Here is a 27,955-nt window from a genome sequence, read left to right on the forward strand (position 1 = left end):
CGCGGATATAAGCGACACTGAAGCCCAGAAAGTAGCTACCACCACACGGAAACCACAAAGAAGAAGGTTTTTTTTTCCACGCTCGGAGGGAAAGACGGCATCCGGCCTGAGAAGAAGCTCCGAGGTCGGGGACTCCGGTCGGAACAGCGCTCATCGTTTCTGGTGAGACTCCTGCTTGTGTTTGGTGTAGTTTCTGTGGATTTCACCACCGATTAAAACACCCTGCGTGGACACGAACAGGCTTAACAATGTTTACTTCACGGTGCGTGAATGCTGCCGCTCTATTCAGTGCGTCCCATTCACCATTCACACAAACTGCAGGCTTGAACTACATGCAGCTCCGAATGAAGGACAAACTAAGTTCAGAGCGGTTAATGCTTTATCTCTCCTGACCTCACGGGGGAACATTTGGGTCAGCTTAGTTGTTAAAAAGCTCTCCGAGCAGCACAAACAGTCCTCTGGTTGGTTGTCAGTGAGCTGTTTGGTTGTAAAAGGGAGAGCTGGCTGGGCTGCTCTGCATGTATCGTCTTGCACAGTTGCCACCAAAACATCCACTGACCCACATTGCAGAGATGTCCTGTCTTTCTGGTAAAAAAAAAAAATGTTTTTACAAATTCTCTCAAACTTCTTTGCACCAGTCAGTACTAACAGGTTTAAGCCGTTTCAGCTGCTGTGTGGAGGCCAGAGCAGGACCCTGCAGAGGAGACTGCTTGATAGAAAAAGTGCATTTTCTAGGAATCCCACCACCAAGAGGCAGCTTTCAATGAACTCCTGTGCTAAAGTCTTCCTCCTGTAGGGAGCTAACCTGTCTGTGTGTGTGTGTGTGTGTGTGTGTGTGTGTGTGTATGTAAGAAGAGTCTGAAGTTGGCAGGATGTCCCTGAGGAAGACATCATTGTTCAGGAGGGGGGAGGGATGCTCATGGCCAACTGACCAGGAAGTTCATTTAGTGTGAAAACACCCAGGAGCAAATGTGGATACATATTTACTGTCACATTTATTGGTGTTAACAGCCTTGTTGTACATTTACTGACTAAAGACTATTAACTCCAAATCATGTTAGTTCATGTTCCACTTTTATGATTTGCATGGAATCAAACTCTTAAAGCTTCAACTTTAACAACTACTTTTGTTAGTTTTTAATTATAGCTTGCTCAGAAAATAAGGGGTGCATCTTATGATTACTTAAATTATTAGTTAGTCTGATTATTAAGTCGTTAAAATGTCTGAAAGTAATGAAATATAAGAATAATATCAGAATGGCCTACGGCCCAAGTTGTAAATGAGTAAAGAATTGACAGTGCTGAGGTTTGATACCCAGCCCTCCTTGTCATGATGTGCTGTTTATGTTGTTTTGCTGAATTAAAGAGCTGTCGGAGCACTTTCTAGCTTTTCCTGTGTGCAGGTGTCCGTTTGACAGCCACAAGCTGGTGAGCTTCCTGACATGATGTGTATCGTCAGGAGGCGTGTTGGTTTGGGCTCAAAATACCCCGCGTTGAGCCTGGTACCTGCAGGAGGGCAGGGAGCTGCTGGGGGACGGTGTGCCCGTGTGTGTGTTGGTTTGACGCGGGGTCGTTCCCTTGGTGAAGGCCTTGGGGATGGTGGTGGCAGGGTAACCTGACCCGCTGTGAAACAGCTGTAGCCACGCGGTGCTGATCCCCAGAGTCCCAGCACAGATCAGATGATGGTCCAGTATGCGTGTGGGTGTGTGTCGCTGTGAGCACGCACATTAATGGATGTGTTTTTGTCAGAGATTCGTTCTCTACTTCTGAACATGCTGTGACGCACAGAATGATTTCAAACCAAACTTCACAGCCTTTATGGGCGATTTAAGTTCGACGTATAATACAAGTGTGTGTGTTCTCCCTGAGTGTGTGTTTGTGTGTGTGAGCTCATGTTTAAGCGGCAGGCTAAGACAGCTGGCTGAAGGTTAATGTGTCACTGCTCTCCGGGGAGCAGCTGCTATGTCATAGGCACCACTCCTGTCTATAGATAGCCATGAATACAAACTCTTCCTCTTTTCTCCGCTGCATTAACACAAGAACTCTGGCACTGGCATGCAGCTCAGGCCTCTCACATGCAGTTGCCCCACATGACAAATGCTGCTGCTTGCAAGTTTGGCCTCCTCCACTCCCTGATTGTCTATCTCAGTCTGGATCTGGAAGTGTCGGGTGGTAGTAAAGACCCCGCTGCAGCCGCTGAGCCAGCTGGCTGAGAACCTGTTTGATTGAGTTATACAGTAATAACTTACACCGCATATCTCGGGCGTCATCTGCTGTATTAATGTCTGAGACAGGTGAGGGCCAAATATTGCTCTTTTTCCTGTCACTGTTGGCCGGATTTGCCGGAGCTGTCTGAACACTTGTCTGGTCTTTATTTGGAAGCAGACACACATCTTCATCCAAACCAACGTTATTACAGCCAGCATAGCTTTGCTTATTTGAGATGTGCTGAGGTGTTCATAATGGAGTTCTCACTGGCTTAATAAAAAGCCATGTTAAATCCGTATGTGTTTGGTTTTTTAATTAGCTGAAATTAGAAACCCCCAGGCCCACTCAACCTCGGCTCAGTAGGTTTTTTTCTAATCAGGAATTGAGAAAGTAGACCACTGTTCAATGGCTAAAAATAAACATCAGGTTTCCTCTTGATGACATTATCAATTTTCCATTTGATTCAAGGCTTAGTGAGTTTCTCACCAAAAGAACCACGGTGGAAAACAGGTTTTCCCACATTGATTTATTTGATTCAAATGCACACATCCATAAAAGATTAGTCAACAAAAAATAACAATTTCAAGCTAAAATCCCAAACAGTTGCTGGGTTTAACTTCTCAAATGTGATGATTTGCTCTGTTTCATATCATAACAAAAACAGAAGAAGTCAGCTACAAACAAGATACCACCCGAACTTTCTGAAGTGCTGTAACACACAGCTGTGCCTCGCATGCAGGCTGTCTGAAATTACTACAAAGGCCACTGAGGGCTGTTTATGTTTGCAGTTTGATATGGAAACTGATACTCTGATAACCCCGTCCGGCCGGCTGCCCTCAGTTAGATACCAGCTTGCCATGTTGGATGAAAGGCTATCACGACCTGCTGGTGTGACGATGAGTGCAGACGAGCCGGGAGGGGAGGGCTAATAGTCGCTCTCTCTGATGCTAATGCTCTGCTCACAAACGGACGCCAGGTGACTTGTCTCAGATGAGTCCAAGCCTGGGCAATTATCTCCGTAATGAGCCAAACAGGAGTCTGTGCTAATCATGCTGCCTTTTATCTAGAACAAATGAAGGCATCAACATATCTAAACATATATATATTTATGGGGAGAAAGGAACACCCAAACTCTAGTAGCTGTTCAGTTTTCAGGATCTAGCAAAAAAAAAAAGGTTTTATTTGATCCTTAGTTTATCCACAAAGGATTCCAACCATTAAACTTGATGTTTTTTTTGTTTTTTTTAATTGCTTGAATAAAAAAGAAAAGAGAAATATTACGTTGGAGTGACACTAGTCTGTTGCTTGTCTGATGATATCAGGCCCTATCCGTTGATCTGAGCGCCCTGCTCTGAACCCAGCTGGGTCCACAAGGCTTATCTGTCACAATTCATGCTGGTCTTTCATCTCATATCAAGTGTGAGTTGTGCTTCAGATGTATTGTTTTCATTCAAATGGCATCTTTCATTTAAAGTCGTGGTTTAGCTATTCGTGACATATTCATGAGGGGAAATTAATCTAAATTAGTTTTGTGTTGTGATTTGTAAGATAAATCTGGGTGTAACTGTTTGTTGAAGGACGATCTGTGAGAATCCATAATGTGGAAATGTGGTAACTTATCTAGAAATGGATGTAGTCAATGGTAAAAGTTACAGCATGATTTCTGTGACAAATGCTGCCACTGTCATGATGGAGCAACATCAAAATACAGCTAGGCGTGTTCGTGATGTTGAAATAACGAGTGGATTGTAGCCACAACAATTTTGAGAACGTATTAATTGTTTGACGCCATTGACGAAGCCAGAATGGCAGATATCCTCTTGTTTCTCTTTCTCCTTTATATTGTTTCTCGTTTATATCTGTGGAAATTTAATAGCTTTGGTTTTTAGACTGCAGGATTTCCCAAAGGAAATTGTTTAGTCGAGGTGGTAAGCCACCCAGATCCTGATATGTGACAGCCTTAACAACAGCCACACTCATTAAATATGTGGCATTTTCTGTGTGAAATAGTGCATCTATTTATTTTTCCTGAAGGCAAATGTTGTACTTCTTAAAAGTGTCAACATTATGCCTGATGTTAGCAGAGACGGTCTTTGTTTCTTGCTTCCACTGGACAGTAAAACATAGCGAGAAACCCTGGAGTGTTTGTCAGGTAAAACAAGCAATCAGAAGACTTGACCCCGAGCTCTGCGGACTGCAGTATTTTTAGGGAGCTTCGGCTAACTATTATTTTTATTTTGGTGAAGATTGTTGAGCGAAAAATGCCCATCACAGTATCCTAGAGCACATGATGACTTCATCAAATGTCTCATTTTTTGTCTGTTCAACTGTCAAAAATCCAAAAATAAGACAAAGAAAGGCAGCAGATTCTCACACTTGAGTCTCAAATGTTTAGTATATTTACATGAAAAATTTACATTAAAAATGGATTGATTGTCAAGATAAGTACCAACAAGCCTAATTTACAAAAGGAACACCACCTTTACAAAACAGATCATAAATGCCTGTCCTGCAGTAACCCCTGTTCTATCTAGAGTCTATAAAACTATATTACAGCTCTGTATGCCATTAAACTGCGGCTACGAACCTGCAGTATTGAACTTGGTCGTCTGCTGTCTGACTGCAGGCGGTGTTGGGCCACTCAGAAAGCTTAGAGAGGAGCACGCCTGTCACTCAAGCCGCTGTAACCATAGCAGCAGTGTTAATCACCTAGTGTTGAATCTTATTGCCAGTGAGATCTGCGGCCGTGCGTCACTGGTCTGGCCTGAGCTCCTTCGGCCACAGCCTCTGGCTGAGGTGTCTGTTGTATTTACCACACACACACACACACATGCACGCACTCCCCCCACACACACAGACCGGCGCTAACCTGTCTGTCAGCACCACTCAGCCCTGTGGACACAGGTGACAAGTGTGAAAGCAGGCTGAGGAAAGAACGTGTGTCAATGAGGATGGAAAAGAGCAGAGAAATCAGGCAAATATGATGAGACTTACGGTGCGCCTGTCCTTGGTTAAGTTCAAACAGATCTCACTGTTAGTAAAGCCTCACCTGCTGCAGTGTGTGGGGGGAGCATGCCTGCCTGGTTGTCATGCTCAGCTCAGCACCACGCAGCACACCACTACCTCCTGTGTCTCTTGAAAAAGCCTACTTTTTACTGTGCACAATGCAGCCTTTATATACGGCCCCCATAATGGAGCCAGCTCCTCACTCATGTCCTCATTGTCTTGGCCAGGATGAGAAAAGGCTGCTCTTTAGAAAAGCAAGGCTGAGCTCACCAGTGAATCATGCCAACAGTCACGCTTGTTCTCTGTCGTCTTCTGTAAGCGAAGCAGCCAGGGGCGGAGAGGCAGGCGTTTTCTAGGACCCCGTTCTCCCGATGGCAGTGACGTTTGGAGGTTTACTGAACCCTGTAGGGGTCACAGAGAGGTTGCGACCTTGCTTTTCCTGTGTCTGTGGGTGGCCCATGCAGCAGTCACCCTGTGGCAGTAATGGTAGCTGTGGTGTGATTGGTTCATCTAACACAACTGGGGCAGTTGCTCAGACCTTTACAGTGATGGTGGCTTGTGGTGCTCTAGTCTGGCGTTGCAGGGCTGCTGTTGGGGATGTTGGTTCCTCACAGCAGGAACTGTGGCCTTACCCTTTTAGTGCCCCCTCTGTTTCTCATCAGCACAGTTGCTGTTCGCTTGCGGCTGCAGCAGGAAAGAGACAGAATCCATAAGAAGCATATGTCTATTGTCACCACTGCAGCATCCATAATGCTTCAGCCCCCTCCCTCTTGTTTCTCCTGCATCCACCCCACTACCTCCTGCAGACTGTACTGCCAGGAAAACAGAGGTGGAAAAAGCAATTTAGCATACAGCTGGAGATGTCAGGGTTTGTCTGTGAGGCGCGTGTTATGGTGGATATTGATGACCGGTTTAGGGGATGAAAATGCAGACTTAGTCGGGTGGGGAGAGGGGGGCTGTAGCAGCAGTGGTGGAGGGCTGGTTGAGGTTGCTATAGGGTGGGAGACGGAGGGAGACGGAAAATCAGCATGCATGCAGTCCCCTGCTGCGGTCTGCATTTTCAACACGGAAAAAGCAGCAGGGTTGCCGGGGCAACAAATCCCGAATCAGCTCAGCTCTTGGACCCCTTTACCCCCCCCCCCCCCCCCCTTCTTCCTCTCCTCCTCCTCCTCCCTGGCCACCTCCCAGCAGATCTGGAGCTCAGACCTCAGACCGGCCTACTTAGGGGAGCCGGGATAAGGCTTGGAACAGGGATCATGTCCAAAGCACCACACTCGATCCCAGAGCAGGAACGTGGTCCAGCGGATACGGGTGCACAGTAGACACCCCCCACCCCCACCCCTCCTCCTCCTCTCTACTGCACCCATTAACTTTCCATGGAACATTCAGAAAGTGATTTGTATCCACAGTCTGCTGGAGACTGGGTCATATCCCGGGTTATTTATGAGATGTTAATGTGCCCCCTCGTATCCCCATTATATACATTCATAAATTAAGAGGAGAGTCTGGATATTATCATGGAAAGTGAAGAGAGATTGACAGCAAAAACCAACAGCGATTGGCCCGTCAGTTTATCCCAATTTGGTGGCAGATAATCCTGATTTGAGTTTATCCCAATGATCGTAAATACATTATAGTGATTTCGTTTGTCCAGAATAGTGTCCGAATTATGGCTTCAACGAACGATTGTGCTCATTATCAATAAATCTGTACCTGTTTTTTATGTAGTCTGTAAAATGTCTCTAGCTCTAGGTGACAGCTTTGATTGTCGTGTTTTGTCTGAATAGCTGTCCAAAGCCCAAAAGTATTCACTTTAAAATCATATAAAACAGAGAAAAGCCTCACATTTAACATAATGTATAAGCAGGAACAAGCTAATATTTGGCATCACTGCTTTTTTAAATGACTAAAACAATGATTTGATTATCAGAATTGTAAAATTAATTTGCTGTTGATTCACTGACTAATTTCAGATATAATCAGAATATTAATGCACATCAAAATCCAAAACACGCTGGGATCTGTATATCAAATGTGTCGCTCATTATGAGATGTAAACCACAGACAACAATGGCTGCAAACTCCTAACTCAGGCGTAGAGACCGTTAAATCACCAATGTTTTGATGGGTAAGTCGTCCCCTTCAGGGCACCCTTCACCAGCGGGGAATAAATAGTTTTCCATCAGAGTTATGAGTGTACCTTTTCTATCTAGAGCACATGCTGCGTGTGTGTAAGGCTGCAGCAGGAGGGAGGTTAACGGTGTGGGAGACGCACAGCTCGCCCATGCTGGAGCTGATGTGTTCTGACACGGACTGATGTAAAACTGTTATGACAGTCGAGATGACGTCCTGCCTCATCTCGGTTCCTGGAACAATTAGATTGATTGTTGCTTGTCTCAGAGCACAGAAGGGAAATATGTATAAATGTAGGTCAGGCGAGAATATTGTGTAAAAATACATATTCTGGCCAGTTTGAGTTGAAAAGCAAGGCAGCAGTGGTGAAGAGTGCTCCATCGCTTGTGCTTATGGCCCCGTAGATTGTCCCTATTTGTCAGCTTTGTGTGTGGAAGTAATCAATAATCAAACCTGAAACGTCACATGGCTACATGACAGTCATCCTAAACCGCTCAGTCAACAGGACGCCCCCGAAGCATTTTACTCGGTCACGGTACCTCATTTTTGGTTATTCAGGTTCAGATATTTCAGCTACTTCACTGCCATTTAAAGCTGTGAATATGTGAAGTTTCCTTGAGTAGTTTAAGTGCTCATGATCTGCAGTTTAATATTTCGTCTTTGCACTGTCCCAGTTTGCTTTGGCCTCAAGCCCAGTTCAGACAGACGGTTGCTGCTGTCTGCTGTGTGGAGGCAATGGGGGCAGGCTCCCTGCCTCTTAAAACTCTGAGTACAAACTTTTTAAACCAGCCGCTGCAGCTCTAAATTTACAGATGATTCAGCAGCTGCAAAGCCAAATTCTCACCCCAGATACTGTATCTTTACAAACAGATGTTTATGGGCTGTTTAGGTGAAATGAAAGTTTAAAATCAGGGCACCGTGTTTGAAAACCGGTTTCGTGCACCGATTTACTTTCGTCTGTTGTCATAATTCATAATGAAAACACTTGTTAGTTGGAGTCCCATCTAGACACAAGAGTATGTTTGTAAAATATTGTTGTCTGCCATGTTCTTGTCTCATGTTGTTCTGGGCTCAGTGATGTAGGGGAAAAGTTTACTGACAAAATGAAACTCAAATAGTGAGTTCTTAAAGGATTAGTTCACTGGTTCTCGAGTCTGTCTCAAAACAAAACCTACAATGCCCATATTTACTACGAAACCGTTTCTAATTTTCATGCTGGCCAAGAAGAGATCCTTTTCACACTGCAACTCCAGTGGAAGTGATGGGGAAGAAAATCCACTCTAAAGTCTAGCTGAAGATAGTATGAGGCTTCAACAGTCAGAGTTACACAAAATTTGTTCAAAATTATTGCCTTTTTAGTTAAGAATTCTCTGTGTCGCAGTTCCTCTGCCGCAATTCAGCAAGAAAACACAGCCATCAAGGAAGCACAAAGAGGGAATTTCATTTTAAAAAGACTTTGGACTTTTGGAAGCTCCCTCACTGCTAAAGCATCATGTTTTTGCTGAACTTTGAATGCATTTTTACACAGAATAGGGATTTTGTTCCCCATCATTTACATGGAAATGACTTCAAATCATCAACAACATCAAAATCAACATCAACACATACTATTACATACAACATATTCACCAAAGACAGTGAACACTTCACACTACTTCACATTAATAAATATTTAACTCATAGTGAGTCACTGCACCTTTGGTTCGAGTTCAGGTTATGAGTGATATTCGGAAAACAAAAGACTATCACAAGCTTGACAGCCAGCGAGCCCGGAGGAGCCGTACTACTCATGTGTTTTCATGTCTGGCTTTACTCATCATCGTTGCAGACAGACACTTGTCCAGATCTGCAGTAGCAGTGGAGTCATGATCTCTTTGTTGAGGTCACGGGGAGCGGCTGCTTGTAATCTGCTCCTGCCAAACATTCCCAGATATCCTCCTTCTTCATTTGAAATCTCTCTCCTCTCTCTCACACACACTCGTACTGTCTCCAGCTCTCACAACCAGTTACTCTCATGCACACAGTAAATGCAGCTGGAATGTGTGATGTGGACTCGATGTGGCTCAGGCTAGTCCTGCTCCATTCAGCAGCAAATCCCCCTGGTTTAGGATTTGCTTTTACAGTCCGGTGTGCCAGGGACAGTACTCTAAACTCACCCGTAAGAATCTCTCACGGACTTGTCATGTTTTCCCAGGGAGAGGAATGTAAAGTAACGTGCCTGAATGAGCTGAGTCATAATTAACGTCAGAGTGCTGATTGGTCCATGTCATTATTGGCCCAGTCAGACACCTGGTGATCCAACGTCTTTGGTGTCAGCTTGACTCTTGATGTGGGATTGGGAAACATGGCTGTAGGCGGATGAGGTGTATTCTTTTGAATTAAAGGCAATTCACGTCACACATTTTATCAGTGAAATGTCGAGGCCTGCATTGTCACTACAGAAGCATTCTTCTGTAACAAAAACAATCTGTCTGATCTTATCATTGACTTACACTGTTTACAACCTCAACTCAGGTATGTATTCCTTTATTTGTCATCCTCAGGCCTCCCCTTCCCGAGAGCTCCATGGAGAAAATGAAACGGTTCAAGCGGCGTCTCTCCCAGACGCTACGAGGCAGCCACACCATCGACGAGTCGCTGTCCGAGCTGGCAGAGCAGATGACCATCGAGGAGAACGGCCTGAAGGACAGCGGTGAGTTTTATCAGCGGCTTTTAGATATTGAGGTTACATTGAGTTCAAAGTGGGAGGAGTTGGTGGAGCCAGAAGTATTTTTCTCATCTGTAAAGTACCATTTAAATGTTTTATTCTCAATGTTTTTCCAAAACAAGGATCTTCCAGATAATGTAACATTTGGAGCGGTCTATATTTCATGGCCATTTCTTTGAATTATTCCAACTTAGTATTTCCCCTTTTCTTATCACTTCAGTATGGCAGCTGGCTCTAAATACTTCATGAGTCACAGCTGATGTTGCAGTGAAGGAGAAGCCAACCAGGGGCACAAATTAAAAACACTTTGTCACCGCAGTTTGAAACAAAACACTGCAGCCAGAGCCTGTTTCAGACATGGCGCTTGTGATATTGATGGCTTCATGTATCTGTTAAAGTAATGGTTTGTTGTCATTCATACAGGGTAAAATGATATGACCATATATGTACTTTGAGACAATATAAACTTGTCAAATGTGAGAGAATTTAGGGTTCGTCGTATCTATCACTCAAGTCTCTACTAATAATAGCATGATACACCTAGTGTTGCGAATCAGTGAGCAGGCTCTGGGTTTGCATGACTCGGGGTTTATTCAAACGTGTGAAATTTCCAGCAATGTTTACGTAACGAAATGCGCGACTGAAATGAGCTTTAGCTACTGACTTTTAATAGACTACATTTATATAGCACTTTTATCCAAAGCCAAATCCAAATTTGATCTAACATTGACCCAGAATCTGAAAGTCAACTGAGTTAAACTGCTCGATATATTATCAGGTTTTTACAAAGTGAAATCTTTAGCTTCACTTCGCCCAGTGAGACGCCAACAGAATTTCACAGTTGATGATTGGATGTTTCTTACTGAAATGCACCTTGGGAGTCGTTGTTTACTTTTGCCTTTAAGCTTTTGAGCACGTCCAAGCCTTTGAAATCCTCTAACTGCCAGTCATTTAACTTTAACTTTATAGAAAATGAATGTGACTTTTACTGAAACGGCCCCTTCCACTTCCCACATCTGTATCGACCATGATCAGATTGACTAACATGACCCTTTATTCATGTTACCGTAGACACACTTTGCTCCTCGCTCGCTGTCGTCGGTTACATCCTTCACGTGGATCCCGCTGAAGGTTGTGGCCTTCGAGGCGTCAAAATAAAAGCAGAGTGGCACAGCTGCTTATCTCTGCTGATTTTCACAAAATCTGCAGGAAGCGCGGGTGGGAGCATGGCTCGGTGTGCTACCACGGCGTTGCCATGGTGCTCAGGATCTGGAAACATTCTAGAGTTTCCATGACATTGCCACGGCAACTTGGATGACTTGGTGAAACCAGCCAGGCATCTTGATGTATTTTCCTTTTTTTTTTTTGGCATCTTTCAGCTCTTCTTCTCGTTTGGCCACCCCGATACCCCCCCCCACACACACACACACACACACACACCCACCCTAAAGCCTCTTTCAGGCTTGTCCTCAGTTTTCCTCTCTTGTCTTTTGTCCAAATGAGAAGTATTTTCCCCTTATTCAATCAATCAGATCGTCCAAGTCCACCCCCCTCTCCCCACCGCCCTCTGAGAACTAACTGGGCTTTGTAAAGAGCTTTTTGTGTAGTGATTAACACCAGGTTTGGCCAGAGTGTTCTGTGCTTGGTGAGTAGGGACACAGAATCTATCTGTGTGTGTGTGTGGGTGTGTGGGTGTGTGTGTGTGCGTGCTGCCATGAGGGGATTTTACCAGCCTGTGTAACAGTAAGTAGGGTAGAGAGGAGACAGAACGGAGTAGCCAGATGAGATGTGATCTGAACTCTGTGATTGGGGAAAGCGTTCTGGTCCTGATCTGATTATATAACACTTATAACTCAGCAGCAGCTGCAGAGAGATAAGAGAGAGGTGGCATAAGGACCTGGATATTATATGGGGGCTGTGGATTTTTTCTTTTTTCAAGGGAAATCCAGGAAATGCAACCAAATAGATGACATGGCTTGTAATGTAGGACAGACAAAATGCTCCAACGTCTTGACGTACATGGTGATGAAACCTGTTTAGCTTAAGAAGAGACGCAGACGCACAGTACTCTGAAATAGCCATGAAAGGGCGGCCCGAGTCTTGTGAGCTTAATTTTGGCAATAAGGTTTAAATGTAAAAAAATGCACGGAGAATCGGTTGACCCTGGAAACTGGAAGCCGGACAAATCAGAAAGCTATGGGGGGTGACTGAAGTGGTGACGTGGTTTGCTTCCTCTCAAGCGCACAAATCTTGTTAACTATTTGTTATAGACGTAGACAGAAAAAAAATGAAGCATGACTCCACAACTACAGGTCTTATTTCCTGCCCTGGATTGATTTAAGTTTAAGGTCCATTTGACTGAACAGCAGCCATGTTTTTCCAGCTCTACAATCAGGGCCAACAGTTGATGACAGCCCAGTCAGGGTGCGTTTATCTAATCGGCTGTAGGAAGGGCTGCTGTGATGTCTCAGTGAGGGAAAGCAGTTGGACAGGCAAAAACAAATACCTATTGAGGCTAGCAAGGCTGCAAACTAAATATTAGAGTTACCTTTGTAATTCTAATGCTCAATTAAAAACATAAGAATCTTTGGAATATTATCTTAGACTAACTAACCAGAAACAAGAAAAGCAAACAAAACAGACAGTCGAGCCAAATGAGTGATTTTAGATGCAAGTTCTTTGCAGTTCACATTGCAGCTCTTCATCATATTTTAGAGTTGCAGTTTTTGTTGGATGGTTTGCAATCCCACATTTGTTTGCATTTCTATTCTTGACTAAATTAACCCAGACAGTCCGCAGTCTGTGTGATTAATCAGAAGAATCACATATTTTTTCAAGGGGTAGCAGATGAGGTTTGGATGAAATCTTCTATCTGGTTGTATGGGATACTAATACACATATATTGTGAAATATTACATTATCTTGAAAATCTGTTGAAAAATCGTTATTGGATTGTCAAAGTACGACACTGATGCAACAAATCTAAGAACATGCAACTAAAAAAATGTCTTGAGTCTATCCTGCTCGTTGATTTGCAGCATTGCTCATTTTGCCCTAATAAAGTCAGAGAGATGTTAAAGGGGAAGCTACCACAGCTACACCCCACCCCCATCCCCATCCCCCGACCTGTTCCCATTGCTGCTTTAGACATATGATATGGGCTCAGCCTCAGTCCAGCCTCTACACACCACTCCGCCGCCTTTTGCATGTTTGGTTGGATGGCTTTTCATACTAAGGGCCACCCCAAACCAGACAGATGATGAATAAGGGTGAACTGTGAACTCTGACAGACTGACAGAGACTGTCTATGTCAAATCTTATTTTAATGCACACAAAAAGCAGCATTCATAAATGCATACTTGAACATACTTGAAATGAACCAAATCTGGTGTTTCGTCTACACAATCACTCGTGTAAACCAAAAATCTTTCAGCGATTTAAAGATTCAAAGATAAAGGCGTCTTTCTCTCTGACTGTGCTGTATCAGAGACAAACTAACGTACGTGCTCCATCACCACCTTTTCCTTTCTGCGACGGACTTGTCTGCTCTGTAACTGTTGCCCGATGTCTCGTCCTAATCTTCACAGCCCTTGTTGCACATGTCCGACAGTATCCTGCAGTCTGAGCTCTGACTGACTAAACAGCTCCTCTAAACGGGGCTCCATTTTCTCTCCACTGTCCCAGTTGGCGTTTTAGTTTGTGAGTCTCTATACATAATAAATCTTCCTCCTCTGTCAGCTCCATTCTTGCCTTTGAGTAAATGCTCCTCAGTCAGGGAGCAGAGATCCTTTTTCTCAAGCCAAAACACACCGCTGAGACGACAAGGCGTTATGTTTAAGATACTAGACCTTCTCACTTCTTTACTTTTGATATTGGCTATTTACAGTATAAGGGTTACTCTGGATAAGAGAACACACCACATGAAACTGCCCCAACTCTGTTTCCAGTTAGACTCTAAATTAGGTTTCATTTAGAGCCTGGAGGAATGTGATAGTCTGGAAAAATCAATGCACAATGCACCAAACCACATTTATTGTGGGAGTTTCTTTTATTAGCTTCATTGTGTTTTGTTTTATGGTGATTTCAAGTGTGCTTAAATTATGACGATATCACAAATTCTCACACACTTCACATAGATTTAACAATTTTAGATAGCCTAAACTGTTAGTTTGCAGTGCCCTATCTGTTGTACAACAGTTCATCAGTTTCCTTTAGCAGTCCTTTACTTTCATCATCTCCATTTCTCTACTTGTTTTTCGTTTTTCATGCTTGTTGTCACAGTTCTTTGTTCTGAAACTCGCTGTTTTCTTCTCTTTGCGTCAGTCTCACCGTTTGACATTTTTCGTTTCCATTTTAAATCTGATAAAGAAAATTCAGTGTTCTAGTTCAAGTCTATTATGGAAATACGCTTTATATGGAATAATGTTTGTTTAGCACGCAGCTGAAAGTCTAAGTTAACTGATATTACATGCAAATCTATGCATCAGTAGATTACGAGTTAAAACCCCTTATGTAACGGTGATTATTTTGTGCTTTATCTGATGTTCTGCTATGTTACCAGCAACGTATAGAGTATCTAAGCTGATAGTGATCGTGTTAAACAGCTCAGGTATTGGCCATGACATGATTCAAATTAAACAGTTTCTTTGTGAGCGTCACTCTTAAAGTCAGCGTTTGTGTTACCATCATTTCCACTCGTACACTCGCAGGTAGGATCGTATGTTTAGTCAGCCACGGATCACTGTGCACCCACACGCATATAAGATTGTGTTGTGTTTTGTTTATTTGGTCGTTATTTTAACACTGGTGTGTGTTCTTCTGCAGAGCCCATAGTGAGGAATGGCCGTCCGCCGTCGGCCCACAGTGTCCACTCCTTCCTCCACCAGTACACGGGCTCCTTTAAAAAGCCGCCACTGCGACGGCCTCAGAGCGTCATCGGAGGCGGCCTGGGCTCTCTCATGGTCATGCCTCGTAACGGCAGTCGCCTCGGTGAGACACGCACTTATCACATCTACACACACACACAGAGGCTGTAATCACATTTGATCTTTCCTGTGACTTTAAACAGAGGGTTAGTACAGGAGATTTCTTTAGTGTCAGCAGGTAGAGTCTGTTTGGAAGTTTCTACAGTGGCTATTCCACATTTTGATTTAAGTTTTGGATGTGAAACTCTTAGATTTAGATGTTTAGTTGTGTTAATGAAATCTCTACTCGTAGAATATCCCCCAAACTACATGTAAAATCTTTGTCTTAAGCATTTGTTCTTTGCCAGCTGAGCCTACGCACATTGAGACATATTATGTGTGAAAACATGCTCAAAAATAAAAAGTACAGCTACTGGCCCATGTTAGTGCAAACGCACACATAAATATCAGTACAATCATTCACATTCAGTCACACAAATAGCCATTTGTCAAAAAAATTTGACTAAAAATAATGACTTTGGATACTTTCAGCATACCAGCTGTTTAGATTTCCCAACCCAGATACAATATTTAAATTCACAACATTTCCTAATATAAACATAAAGCCTGGAGGAAATGGCAGCATACTTTATATGTATGAAACCTACACGGGAAAATTTCAGTGTGACGTGTTGTTTCTCTTGCGAGGCCCCCATGGCAATGAAATAAATTAAATCCATCAGTCAAACTTATTAAACCTAATATACTTCTCGTGTATGTCCTCTGCTCGACACAACCAGGAGCGTGATAAGAGCAGAGCGGCTCGTAAAAGTGTCCAACAGAGTGTTTTTCTTTCCTGTTGAAGTCATCAGCCGGTGTGGAGCCCTGCCCTGTTTTCCACCGACCTGCTCCCTCTGTCAAACTCAATTTCTCATCCTGTCTTTCTCTCCCTGTTTTCGTTTTTTTTTTTTCTGATTCAGATATCGTCCATGAGAACTTGAAGATGGGGTCGGACGGGGAGAGCGACCAGGCGTCGGGGACTTCCTCTGATGAGGTGCAGTCCCCCACGGGTGTTTGTCTGAGGAACAGAGGGAACAGACGCATCTCTGCAGAGGTGGGATTTGTTTCTCTGTGTTTTCAGGCTTTTCATTGTCTTTGCAAAGCTTTTCTGCTTTTTAATATGAATATGAATATGGAATATGAGTCACTGAGTATGGTACCGTTATCAAGCATGACACATTTATTCGTCTGGGGTCGTACGCGGCTTAACGGTTCAGCCTCCACTTTGTCACTGCAGGCATGTTTTCATTAATTCACTGAAAATCAAAAGAATCTGACAATTTTGACAATGGACCTTTTTTTTTCCTACAAGAGGTGGTGGTTAATGAGTGTAAGCAGTAATGTGTCATGACCACGCAGAAGTCCTCAGCTGCCCACATAATCTCAGCAGGACACACACACACACATATGCACACAGTGACGCCACATACTGTACTGCTGAAAGTACTTTAAAAATCTGAAAAACACGCTTTTCAGTCATCACCATCTCTAAACACACAACCCCCTACCACACACACACACACACACATTGAGTCAGTAAAGGGCAGGCAGCTTTTGACATTCCTCTGGTGGTTGCATAATTTCAACACATTATGGAAAGACCTCTCGCTGTGATTATTTTTTTTGTTGTTGTTGTTGTTGTCTAAGAGGGATTTAGTCTTACCACAAGACTTCTATGAATCCAGGGCGTCTGATTTTGCACATATTAAATATAGTGCAGTGTTATTTGTATTCGTTATCCCAAATTCATAAAGTCGAGAACAAAAGAAAGCCACTGTCAAGATGAAGTTGTTATGGCTCGCAACACACCACACAGAGTTTTATTCCGCGGAGCATATGGAAAGACAGACGCGCACACAAATGCAGAACCAGATCAAGGGGGGGAAGCTCTAATCCAGCTGGCTCGTCGGGACACATGAAAGGCACCGTGAAGTAACAAGAGAAATCCCTTTGCTTTGACTTACAGATAAAGTGTGCTCAATTGGGGTTTTCTTGAATTTAGCAGCTTTCTGACACTGAGTTACATCAGATTACTTTGCAGGTTCCACTAGTGATCAATGGGAACAAGATGGACGAAATGACATCAGTGTTAACGATTCTTTAATTTGTTTAGTTTTCAACATAATCAAATTCTTAAATCTTCAGTAATGGAAAAGTCATGTATATCTCAATCTATGATTTATTACTTTAACAAGAAAATTCTGACATAATGTTTAGATTTTACTTTTTTTAAACAACATCTGAAAAGGCGTTTGTCTTTCCTCATAATAAAGCCCAGATTTGGCCTCTTCAATCTAATCTAATGACTGTTAATGGGATTTAAGGATGTATAACTGACTTTCCCTTTCATAGTGACAGTGAACAAGAAAATATGTTCTTCTCACGTCTCACTTTGATTTACACATTCATCATATTTTATTCTCAAACCTACAGAAAAAATGTGCTTAAGATAAAGAGGTTTTGAGAAATCATTTATCATTTTGACAGTTTTGTTTCCACTTTCGGTTGTAGCTTCCATTTTCATCATTGCTGATTTGAACAATTTTTGTTCTTTCACCATCTACATTTCCACATACGCAGGTGAAGACAGAGTCTCAAACATCCAGAGTTGCTCTCAGGTGTACTGCACTGCCTACATCTGTTGCAATGTGTTGCTGAGTTGCTTTTTTTTTTTTTTTTAACTCACACACTGTAAAATTAAATATAGTGTAAAACTTTTGAATACAACTTAAACATGACACCTGACTAATTCAAGACGATGCAAACAAATGTTCCATAAAGGAGACCAAACTTAGTTAAGAAAAAAAACTGCTTGTCTATTTTGATGTGTGGTTGCTGTTGACATCTTGCCAGTGAACCGCATGTTGCACAGAACCTGCTGTGAAGATCATGCGAAGAAAGGACTCATGATTGAAGAACACACACTTCACTCCCTCTGTGAGTGTTTATTGGTTGGTTTGATTGCAGGACCTCTGGGGATTTACGAGCAGATACGAGTAGCCACACAGACAAAACCAAGCATGCAAGACTGCACGAACTAAAAAAACCCCCAAACCCTTAAACATGTAGTTAAGCAGCTTACTCATTTTGGGGCTACCCACACGCAGAAACATGACACATCACCTCTCGCTGTGCATCAGGAGTGAGTGCAAGCTGTGCTCTCTACGCTTCCTGTTAGTGTTTCACAACCAGAAATGGTTGAGAATTGTGTAGAGACACACATTTATACTCAGGTTCTTTCTGGCAGCCCAGCAAACACTCTGTTTATTGTTCGTGCTGGTGCGAGCAGCGTGATTGACCACAGGCTCGCTGTTGATGAAGTGAACCAACTCAGTCACTGTGTGGCCCTCGTTCTTCTTCTTTGTGCTGATGCGACACTCAGAGGAGGGACAGTAGAGCAAGATGAGGAAGATGAGAAGGAAGAGTGAGGAAATCCCTCTGGCTGTGGTCAGGTAGCGGATTGGATGCCTCTCACTAAAGAGGAAGCAGTGCTGTTTTGGGATTACATCACAAGGATTACTGTAATACGGTCCAGATGGGTCCCTGTTGTAACAGATTAGGGCGGGTTGATTGGACAACTGGAGGGGGGTGGGGGGGACGCAAAGGTCAGGTGATGGATGGCATCCCTTACTCAGGGGACAAACCACCAATCCTGAGCCAGCACACAGAAACTACAGACCAGCATAACTGGAAGTGATTTCATCCCAAAATGCAGATACACACAACCAGCAGTTATTTATATAACTTCACTTATAGAGTTTAAACATAGTTGATTTATTGTTTAGTTTCTCCGGGTTGACAGCCGGCTGCTTTTCTTTGCCTTATAGGACACTAAACTGAATATATTTGGGTTTGGGACTGTTGATCAAAAATAATAAACAACTTGTAGTTGTCAACTTGGGCCCCTATTTTCTGAAATTTTATAGACAAAACAATTAATCGAGAAAAAAAGCCAGAGAAAGTAATCATTAGTTGCAGCCCCATATTGATTATTATTCTGTCAGTCGACTAATCATTCTATCAATCTGTTTCAGCTCCACAGCAGTGCACACAGACATGTAAATTAAGACATTTTCCAGTATCTGGTAAAAAGCATATCTCTGTATTTGCTTGAGATTTTTATTTTTTGTTTGACAGAATGAATAAGACAAAATTAAAAACATGCATAATAAGACATCTTCACAGCAACGTAATCAATTCTTTTACATGAGCTATAAACACGTCCACATATTAACACATTTATTAACTGCTATGTGCAGTGTCATATCTTATTTTTATAAGATGTAGTGAAAAAACATCACTTCCTGTAAAACTGAGAGTATGTCTCAATCTGCCAGCTGGACGTCACCGTCACGATTTGAGTAAAAGGTTAAAGGGCCAGTTCGCGTGTCCACACGTCACTCGTCTTCAGTCACAGATTTATCAATGAGCTTGTTGTTGAAATGTGTAAAGTTCAAAGTTGCATATGGTTTCGTGGTGGTTTGGAGATTTGCAGCGGTGGGGTGTCACTGAGTGTCCAGAGTTACTTTAGAGGGAGTGGAAGTAGATTTAAAGCAGCTAGAGAGAGAGAGAGAGGCCGGATTAACAGTAATCTAACAAATAGAGGAAATGCATCATGGGAAGAATCCAGACGTTGTTTTGTGAGTGTGTGTGTGTTTTATTTTACATAACAAGTCATTAGGATCATACTTTAGTACTTTGCTGCTCTGGGAAAGACTTTACCTTGAACTCTTAAAGGGCTCCACAGGCAGCTTTTATTACGTAGTCTTCTGTGTGCAATTATACACACATCTACACACACTGCCCTCTCTGTTGACCAGCGGGGCCTAAAACTGGCTGGTTCTTACAGATTCTGCTTGTTTACTTTGGGTTTCTGCCATTTTGTTGTCAATCACTGGTATTTATTCAGAGCTTATGCTGTTTGCTGAGGGTTTACTCCTGTTTTTTCAGGGTTTTACACCATGTTGAAACTGTTTTTAAATCGGGTTCTCTGTTGTTTTATCTGTTTGTCTGCATGTGCAGGACCTGAACAAACGTCTGTCCCTGCCGGCCGACATCCGGATACCTGACGGTTATCTGGAGAAGCTGCAGCTGAGCAGCCCGCCCTTCGACCAGCCGCTAAGCCGACGCTCCCGCAGAGCATCACTGGTGAGAGAGAGAGACAGAGAGAGAGAGAGAGAGAGAGCAGGGTGATGGAGAGACTGGTCAGAGGACAAGAACGAGAAGACAGTGTGATGCTAAGACAGAGGAGGAAAATTAGAGTTGTCAAACAACAACTAATTCAAAGTAAACATCAAAATTACCTTTTTACCTGTTTTCTCGCCTCTTGGTCAGCATGTGTCTGAAGACACTGCTACCTTCACAGGTGCTCAGTTATTTTATAATTAAGAGAGACGGATAAAAACAAAAATCTCATTTGTGCAATAGTCTTGTTACATTATACAATACTATATACTATAAATTTACCGTAACCATCTCCTTGGATGTCAGAGCCGCAGCTGCTGCCACTGTTGGTGAACAGGCAAAATCAGCTACAGTGTGATAACTAACTTCCTTTTGCTGTACACCTGTCACTTTCACCTTCAACCTCATACAGTATCAACTGAGAAACACCTTTTTTGGTGGCTAAGTATTTTAAATACCTGACAGATGAAGGCTATATCAAGGCAATACAGTGATTCGCATAGGGCAGCCCTCAGAAACATTCTGTGTGGCCCCTGAACAGGACATGAAATGCACGCCTTCTATTTTAACCACCCACAGTTCTTTTTAACACTTTCACTTTCATCAGCCTGCATTATGATGCACCACTCGGCTGCAGCATCAAACTGCGGGCGGTTAACAAGCGTCTGTCATGTAAGGACCGACAGTTCTGCACCAGAAAAAGGAAGAGAAGTTATGTTGATGTAGTAACAAAATCAGAATCATTGCAGCTTATCACTATATCACAATATATATGGTGTTACAACCAAACTTATTAGAGAAATTCAAAAACTCACTCACTGCGGACATAATTTTATACATTAACATATTTATCACTTCATGCCATACAGTCATTGAATCACCCAGACCTCATCTTATCATAATAGAGCTAAAATCTGGATCTGCAGTAAAGCTAAAAGCCCCAACTGTCAGAAAAACTGAGTGGAGCAGAAGCCACAGTATTTCTCTGTGAAATGTTGTGGAGAGAAAGTGCTAGTACCTCCAAACTATGCTTATGTAAATGTACAGTCCTTGCTGCCCACGTCTGAGAGCGAGCAGCACAGATTTGAGAACCAGGCGGATATGGAGAGAAACAGAAAGGCTGTCGGGGAGGGGCTGCATAATATAAAGATAGCTGTGAGAGTTATGTTTTATTGAAAGGCAGCAAGAAGCAGAAGTGAGAGAGTGAGAACTCACACCTTGGCCCTGACAGTCTAATTTCACCCTTCCAGCCTGTTGTCATTTGTTTACATTTCACAGCCTCAATAAGCGGCTTCTGGTTTTACTTTGAACGTGCATCTGTCAAAAGCAGAACAGAGGACAAGTACGAACACTGAGCCTCACCCAGTGCACCTCATTTGCATACAGGCCCTCCCGCAGAGCTGTTTATAAAGCACTTAACAGCTTTGCTCAATATGCGTTCCACATGTTGTAAATCTATGAGCCACCCAGACCTCTCAGCTCATCTGGCGTTGGTCTTCATGCTAAACACAGGATCAGTTTAGATTTAGTATTTAGTGGTGAAGCTGTGATGGGCTTGTTTTTATCTGATTAAAAGTCCAAAACCCAAAAATGTTCAGTTTGCTATCATACGTGATACAGAAAAGCATCTAATCCTGATTAGAAGAGCTGAAACCAGAAGTTTTGCTTAAAAAACTGAATTAAAAAAAAATAGTTATAGTTTTAGTTATTGTTGGAGCTCTAAGGCACAATAGACTTTTCTGTTATGCACGAAACATGCTTTATAAATAAAGTTTGCCTTCCCCTCCCTGTAAACAAACATTGTAAAAGCCAAAAGCCAACAGTCCTTTGTCACAAGAGATTAGCTATGATGGTGGTTGGGGGTGTGTGACCTCCTCACATCCCCCCTCTGTTGCTGCGAGGCTGTCATAAGGATTTGCAGTAGTGTCTTTAAGCTTGTCATTACTAATAAAGATGCCACGCTCATTAATGCTGTTTGTCCTTTTCCCTCCACCAGTCAGAAATCGGATTTGGGAAGCTGGAGACTTACATCAAACTGGACAAACTGGGTGAGGTAAGAGAGCGCGTGTGTTCGCTGCTGACCTTGTCTTTTCCACAGGTGCTAATGTTCTCATAGAGAGTGATGCAACACACACACACACACACACACACACACACACACACACACACACACACACACACACACACACACACACACACACACACACACACACACAGAGCTATGGTTAGTTATTAGAGTTTACTATTAACACCTGACAGCCTGGCGTTGCTGCATCCTTCTCTTCACCTCTTCCCGTCTCCTCCTATCCTCCAGGGCACGTACGCCACAGTGTTCAAGGGGAGGAGTAAGCTGACAGACAACCTCGTGGCGCTGAAGGAGATCAGACTGGAGCACGAGGAGGGGGCGCCATGCACGGCGATCCGAGAAGGTATCGCACCGTAAACCTCTTTGTCCCCTTCAGTTAGATTTAGTTTGGATTCTGGTGTTTTACAATAAGCAGCTACGGCATCTGCTCCAGTACGGTTATGAGAGGGCTTGGAGGTTTTTCTGTGATTTTAAAACATCTCACCCGGAATATGTCCTTATTTTCCCGGGAATCCTGGGAAAGAATACTCCGGATAGTTATTCACTAACCCTTATATTAATTTTCTGGTAATTTTATGGTTTGTTGTGTTCATTACTTTATTCCATCTGTTCTTCTTAAAGGTACGATGTCTTTAAGGTTAAAGTCATCAGTCATCAGTCATACAGAACCATCTGATCCACTGTTTTGCATCCAAGTGGTTCTATCAGGGTGTTTAATAGCAACTTAATAATGCTGGTCTGAAGTTGTGACTGTGTGTAGTAACAGGGAGGTAAAATGTATCTCATGCAGCAGATTGGTCGTGTTGTGTTGGTAGTTATGAGGAACATTGTTTTGAGATATAATTGTTACTTAAGGGCGATGATCTAAAAGTTATTAAGTTATTTTTCCCAGAAACTGGGGTCAGATTTTGGCGAGAATTCAACTCTCGTCACTAGTTGTGTTTATTTCAGTTAACAAAACACTTGAACACTTGATTTGAGCCGAGGTCCTGATACAGCGCATGACCTCACTGAAGTGCCTGAAATTACAGGTTGCCCTCCTCCTGGAGAAATGCATTGTGGTTAGCTCGGAGTGAAAATGTCAGATCCACTACAGAAAAAACAAGGAAATGTGATTTTTGCTAGATGGTGTCTTGTGCTTTCTGTGACTTTGTGTTTTTTTTTTTTAATATTCTATTTCATCTTTTTTTGTGACTTTGTTGATTAGTTGAATCTACAAGGGCTTTTTTTGTGTCTGACGTAAAGCTTTATGACTAAACCCCACTTGGCCTGATCAGTGGAAACCCTGAGACATCAGAGGCAGAAATCAATGTGCAGTTCTGTTACAGCTGTCTCCGCTTACTTTTACTGCAGTGTCGTTACTGAAGGACCTGAAACACGCCAACATCGTGACGCTGCACGATATCGTCCACACGGACAAGTCGCTCACACTGGTCTTCGAGTACCTGGTGAGACCAATGAAACCTCTGCCCTCACTTCCTGCATGACTCACGTGTCATTCTGTGCACAGATGCTAAAATAAACATTTTTACATCATTATTATTCATAACCCTCTGCTGAGTTGGTGATGATGATACAGGAGCACAACAGTTGAGCTGTTAGTAGCAGGTGGTGTGCCTGTAGCCTTTCTACTCTTCTGACGCTCTGTCCTCTCGCTCTCTTTTGTCTAGGACAAAGACCTCAAGCAGTACATGGACGACTGCGGGAACATCCTGAGCATGCAGAATGTCAAGGTGAGCCTCCACAGGCGGCCCTCTGGCCCGGCCAACTTCATCAACTTGTCACGGCTCTGCGGTGGCTGGTTTCAACATAAGAAACACTGTTAGTGTGCCCCCTGGTGGCGGAGTGTGGCTGAAATTTGAGATTTATTGTCCTTGCCTCACTTTCCCACAACAATCTATTGTGTTTGTGCGAATTTGATTGACATTTGTTTAAATGTTACGTAAGTTATGTAAGTACACATGAAGGCTCAACTTTGGCTGTTTGGAAGGAGCATGTAAATACTGTGTTGTCTCTATCCATCAGTGTAGAATTCAGTGCTTTGTAATTTAAAGATTAAATTCTCTTGAACATATTCCAGGGGGATAATTAACATGTAATGTTGCAACGGCATCTGAAATATATAAAATCTATCTGTTGTTTTTATTGAGCACTGCTACATTGATCTGATTTTACCAATACGATCATGTCTGATCTAAAATGTCTCTTTCCCCAGATTTTTCTGTTTCAGATCCTGCGAGGCTTAGCCTACTGCCACAGACGGAAAGTTCTCCACAGAGACCTGAAGCCCCAGAATCTGCTCATCAACGACAGGGGAGAGCTCAAACTGGCTGACTTCGGTAAAAACAAAAACCCCACTTACATCAATTATTCATCTGTATAAGATTAAGATTCTTTCCGTGTCGGATCTTTCTACGCATTCATTATCTGCCATTTGGATAAACAGTGACACATATTTCTGCTCCACAGGCCTGGCGAGGGCCAAGTCTGTGCCCACTAAAACATACTCCAATGAGGTGGTAACACTTTGGTATCGGCCCCCCGACGTGCTGCTGGGCTCCTCGGAGTACTCCACGCAGATAGACATGTGGTGAGTGGGCCTCACTCAACAGGGGTGATCGCAACTGTTAGAAAACACAGAGTGGACTCCCGGCCACTCTCTCCGTACGGTCATACAACAGAGCGCAGTGAATGTCCAGAGGCCAATAAAATCCTCAAGAAGACACAATTCCTGTCATGAATTTCTCATTCGCGTCCTTGTTTACTTGAAGTCTCGAGCCGCTGCAGCGATTTGCGGATTAACCGTAGATGTTCTTTCATTTAGTTGATGCACTTATGTTTAGCAAGTGAGCAGCAGACAGGTGTCCTAATCTACAGTAAAGAGACTTTGATGTGGCAGATGGCTCTTAATGAAGACGCTCAAGCTGTTATGGAATTAAACTCTGAAAGTGCCCTCCAGCTTTCTCACACGCATTCCTGCCTCCTCTATTGATATTTCATTCATTGGACAGGTTGAAAGCGGCCAATTAATCCACGATTCAGGGAGTTTGATCCCTAAAAGTTGTAAACACAGACAACCTGTTGAGTTGATGTTAAAGCTTCAGCCAAACGTCTGTTTATGACCCCCTGTGTGTGTCTTCCTGTCAGGGGTGTGGGCTGTATATTCTACGAGATGGCTGCCGGCAGGCCCCTGTTCCCAGGCTCCACAGTGGAGGACGAGCTGCACCTCATCTTCAGGCTGCTAGGTCAGTGCTGCCCCCTGCTGACAGGGAAGCACTCAAACTTTTAACATGATCCTTTAATCGCATTAACCCTGGCATGTAGCCCCCTTGGCTGCGTGAAAAGCCCCTCCAGCTGCCACGGCCAAGCCTGATTCTAACATGGTCGATTGAATGTCCCTCCACAGGCACTCCCTCAGAGGACAGCTGGCCTGGAATATCCTCTATCGATGAATTCAAGTCGTACAAGTTCCCCAAGTACAAGGCCCAGCCCCTGATTAACCACGCGCCCAGGTAAGACGGAGAGACTTCAACATCTGCTTTCTACTTTCTACTTTATGTGAATATGTAGATATATAAATATATATGTCTTTTAATATTACATCAGATATGGTGTGCTGCAGCTGATCAAATGTGACATGAGATTATTTCTGATTTATATGGCAATCACAGACCTTCAGTGTCTTAACAATCCCCCCCTCACCTCTCTTGTCAGCCCTCTAATCATTGGAGATGGAAATGAGCAAATCAGACCAAGGTATAAGAGAAGAGCTGCTACCGTTTGTAGAGCTTTTTAGATTTTAGAGTTAGAAATTAGTATTATTGGTTTGTTTAGTTAAGAGTGTGTGCTCTGTGTCACTTCCTGTAAGGAAATCCTGTGGAATAGTTGACTCTGTTTCCTTCCTTACGCTCGCCAGCATCTGTGAGTCACCCCCCCCCCACCTCCGCTGACCTCCCTCTCTCTTGCTTTCTCTCCCCCTCCCTCACCCCTCCCCTCCCTGCAGGTTGGACACCGATGGCATCGACCTGCTGATGTCATTCCTAAAAGTGAGTCTCACTTTATCAGCCAGGCATGGTTGTGATGTTAAAAGCAGCCCGACACATTTTATAGCTATGTTAGGACTGTATTTTTGGAAGGAAGTGCATTAAGGCGCGCCAACACATTCACATGCGATCGCACTTTCGTGACCTCATTTTTCATGTCGTTCTTTAATGACTGATTCTTTTACTTCCCCGCGTTTCAGTATGAGTCGAAAAAGAGGATCTCTGCTGATGAAGCAATGAGGCAGCCGTACTTCAGGAGCCTGGGGCCACGTGTGCACACACTGCCAGAGAGTGAGTAATGAAATGGCAACGCAGTAATGCAGACTTGGCAGGCTTGGCTAGGTACAACTTGAAGGATATTGCAGTGTACAGTGAGGATCAGTTACAGTTCCATAACAAAGACACCATTCTCTTGGCAAGATGTGATTTCTGTTACACTGACTGACTCTTTATGTTTGGCAGGCATATCCATATTCACACTGAAGGAGGTCCAGATGCAGAGAGATCCCGGCTACCGGAACTCATCGTACCCTGAGTCAGGTGAGGAGCAATCCAAGAGTGAATAGTCTGATGGCTTCTGTCTCCGCTGTGGAGCAGAGGTTTTTAAACTCAGTGTGCCTCCCCAGGGGGCAGCAGGAGAGTTCAGGCAAAATGGCCGCATGAGGTAAAAGGGACAGGTATTTGCTGTTGTAGACTCTTTTAGTTAATGGGTTGTTTTTGCGTGGCAGCAGTGGCTGTGACACAGCTCATAGAGGCAGTTTCGGTACTTAAACCATATTGTGACAAAGCTGCGTTTATTTTACTTCTGAGTATTAACTCAGTCAAATCTGAACACACAGATATCTGCTTTTAAAGTTCAGGGTCACTTACGCTTTCTGAGGATTTCAGTATCACCAACATCCACTGTGAATGAACGTCCATAAATGTGGTTAGAAATGGAAAAGATGCTCCTTTAACTACAGAACTTGCCTGGAAATCTTCACATTTTTAAGTTTCTCCAGTATCACTGTATTCCACCGATAGCTGTCTGAACAACCATGGATACATTGCAAACAGGAACTGCTAATGGCTAATTCGGCACAGTTTTAATAGTGCCTTTGTGCCAAATTGTGAATAAATGCAGGCTACAAAAAAAAAACACGGCTCAGGGATGGTGGCGTTCAGTGGTCTGATTTGAAATCCCCAGCTGTAAACTCTATAAAAACAGTACAGTAGAATAATGTATGCCTTATTTTGTTTCCCCTCAGGCAACGGAAAGAGCAGAAGACAAAGCATGCTGTTTTAGATTCTCTGGACTGTATTTTTTTTTTTTTTTTTTTTTATTTGGGAAGGATCGCCTAGCTGTACAGTCTCGCCAATGGATCAGTAACCTGAGATGGATGGAGACGGAAGAGATGGATGTTGGCGTGGAGCATCATCATCATCATCACTACCCCCAAACTACTTAGGAAACTCGTCCACAGTGCGACCCCCCCTTTCCAGGTTTGGCCTGAGCCTGGCCCGAAAGAGACATTTATATACTGTACATCTATATTTATTGAGAAGAGAATTTGCTGCTAAATACAACTACTGTCTAGACTTCTAACTGGCTCAGTCACTTTAATGAGTACATGCAATGTGTATA

General features: G+C 43.2%; 1 protein-coding gene across 1 annotated transcript; it reads left to right on the top strand.

Annotated features, from left to right (window-relative positions):
- The first annotated feature begins 89 nt into the window (after window positions 1-89).
- On the top strand, window positions 90-27,752 carry LOC139201777 (cyclin-dependent kinase 17-like). Its single transcript, XM_070831192.1, has 17 exons — window positions 90-162; window positions 9,891-10,039; window positions 14,879-15,043; window positions 15,939-16,072; window positions 20,041-20,166; window positions 22,199-22,255; window positions 22,517-22,631; window positions 23,642-23,736; window positions 23,959-24,021; window positions 24,504-24,627; window positions 24,758-24,878; window positions 25,436-25,533; window positions 25,695-25,800; window positions 26,292-26,334; window positions 26,532-26,622; window positions 26,794-26,871; window positions 27,579-27,752. Exons 2-17 carry the CDS (start codon window positions 9,913-9,915, stop codon window positions 27,614-27,616), a joined length of 1,581 nt encoding a protein of 526 aa, XP_070687293.1. The 5' UTR covers window positions 90-162; window positions 9,891-9,912; the 3' UTR covers window positions 27,617-27,752.
- Window positions 27,753-27,955: the final 203 nt, after the last annotated feature.

This window comes from Pempheris klunzingeri, chromosome 5 (genome assembly GCF_042242105.1).
Source record: "Pempheris klunzingeri isolate RE-2024b chromosome 5, fPemKlu1.hap1, whole genome shotgun sequence".
In the NCBI taxonomy this organism is placed as follows: Eukaryota; Metazoa; Chordata; class Actinopteri; order Acropomatiformes; family Pempheridae; genus Pempheris; species Pempheris klunzingeri.

What these genes read in the sequence shown, in the direction of transcription:
- LOC139201777 (XM_070831192.1), top strand. Translation starts at nt 9,913, where the DNA reads ATGGAGAAAATGAAACGGTTCAAGCGGCGTCTCTCCCAGACGCTACGA. An exon ending in AACTGGACAAACTGGGTGAG is followed by an intron (nt 22,256 to 22,516) that starts GTAAGAGAGCGC and finishes CCTATCCTCCAG; the next exon opens with GGCACGTACGCCACAGTGTT. An exon ending in CTCATCGTACCCTGAGTCAG is followed by an intron (nt 26,872 to 27,578) that starts GTGAGGAGCAAT and finishes GTTTCCCCTCAG; the next exon opens with GCAACGGAAAGAGCAGAAGA.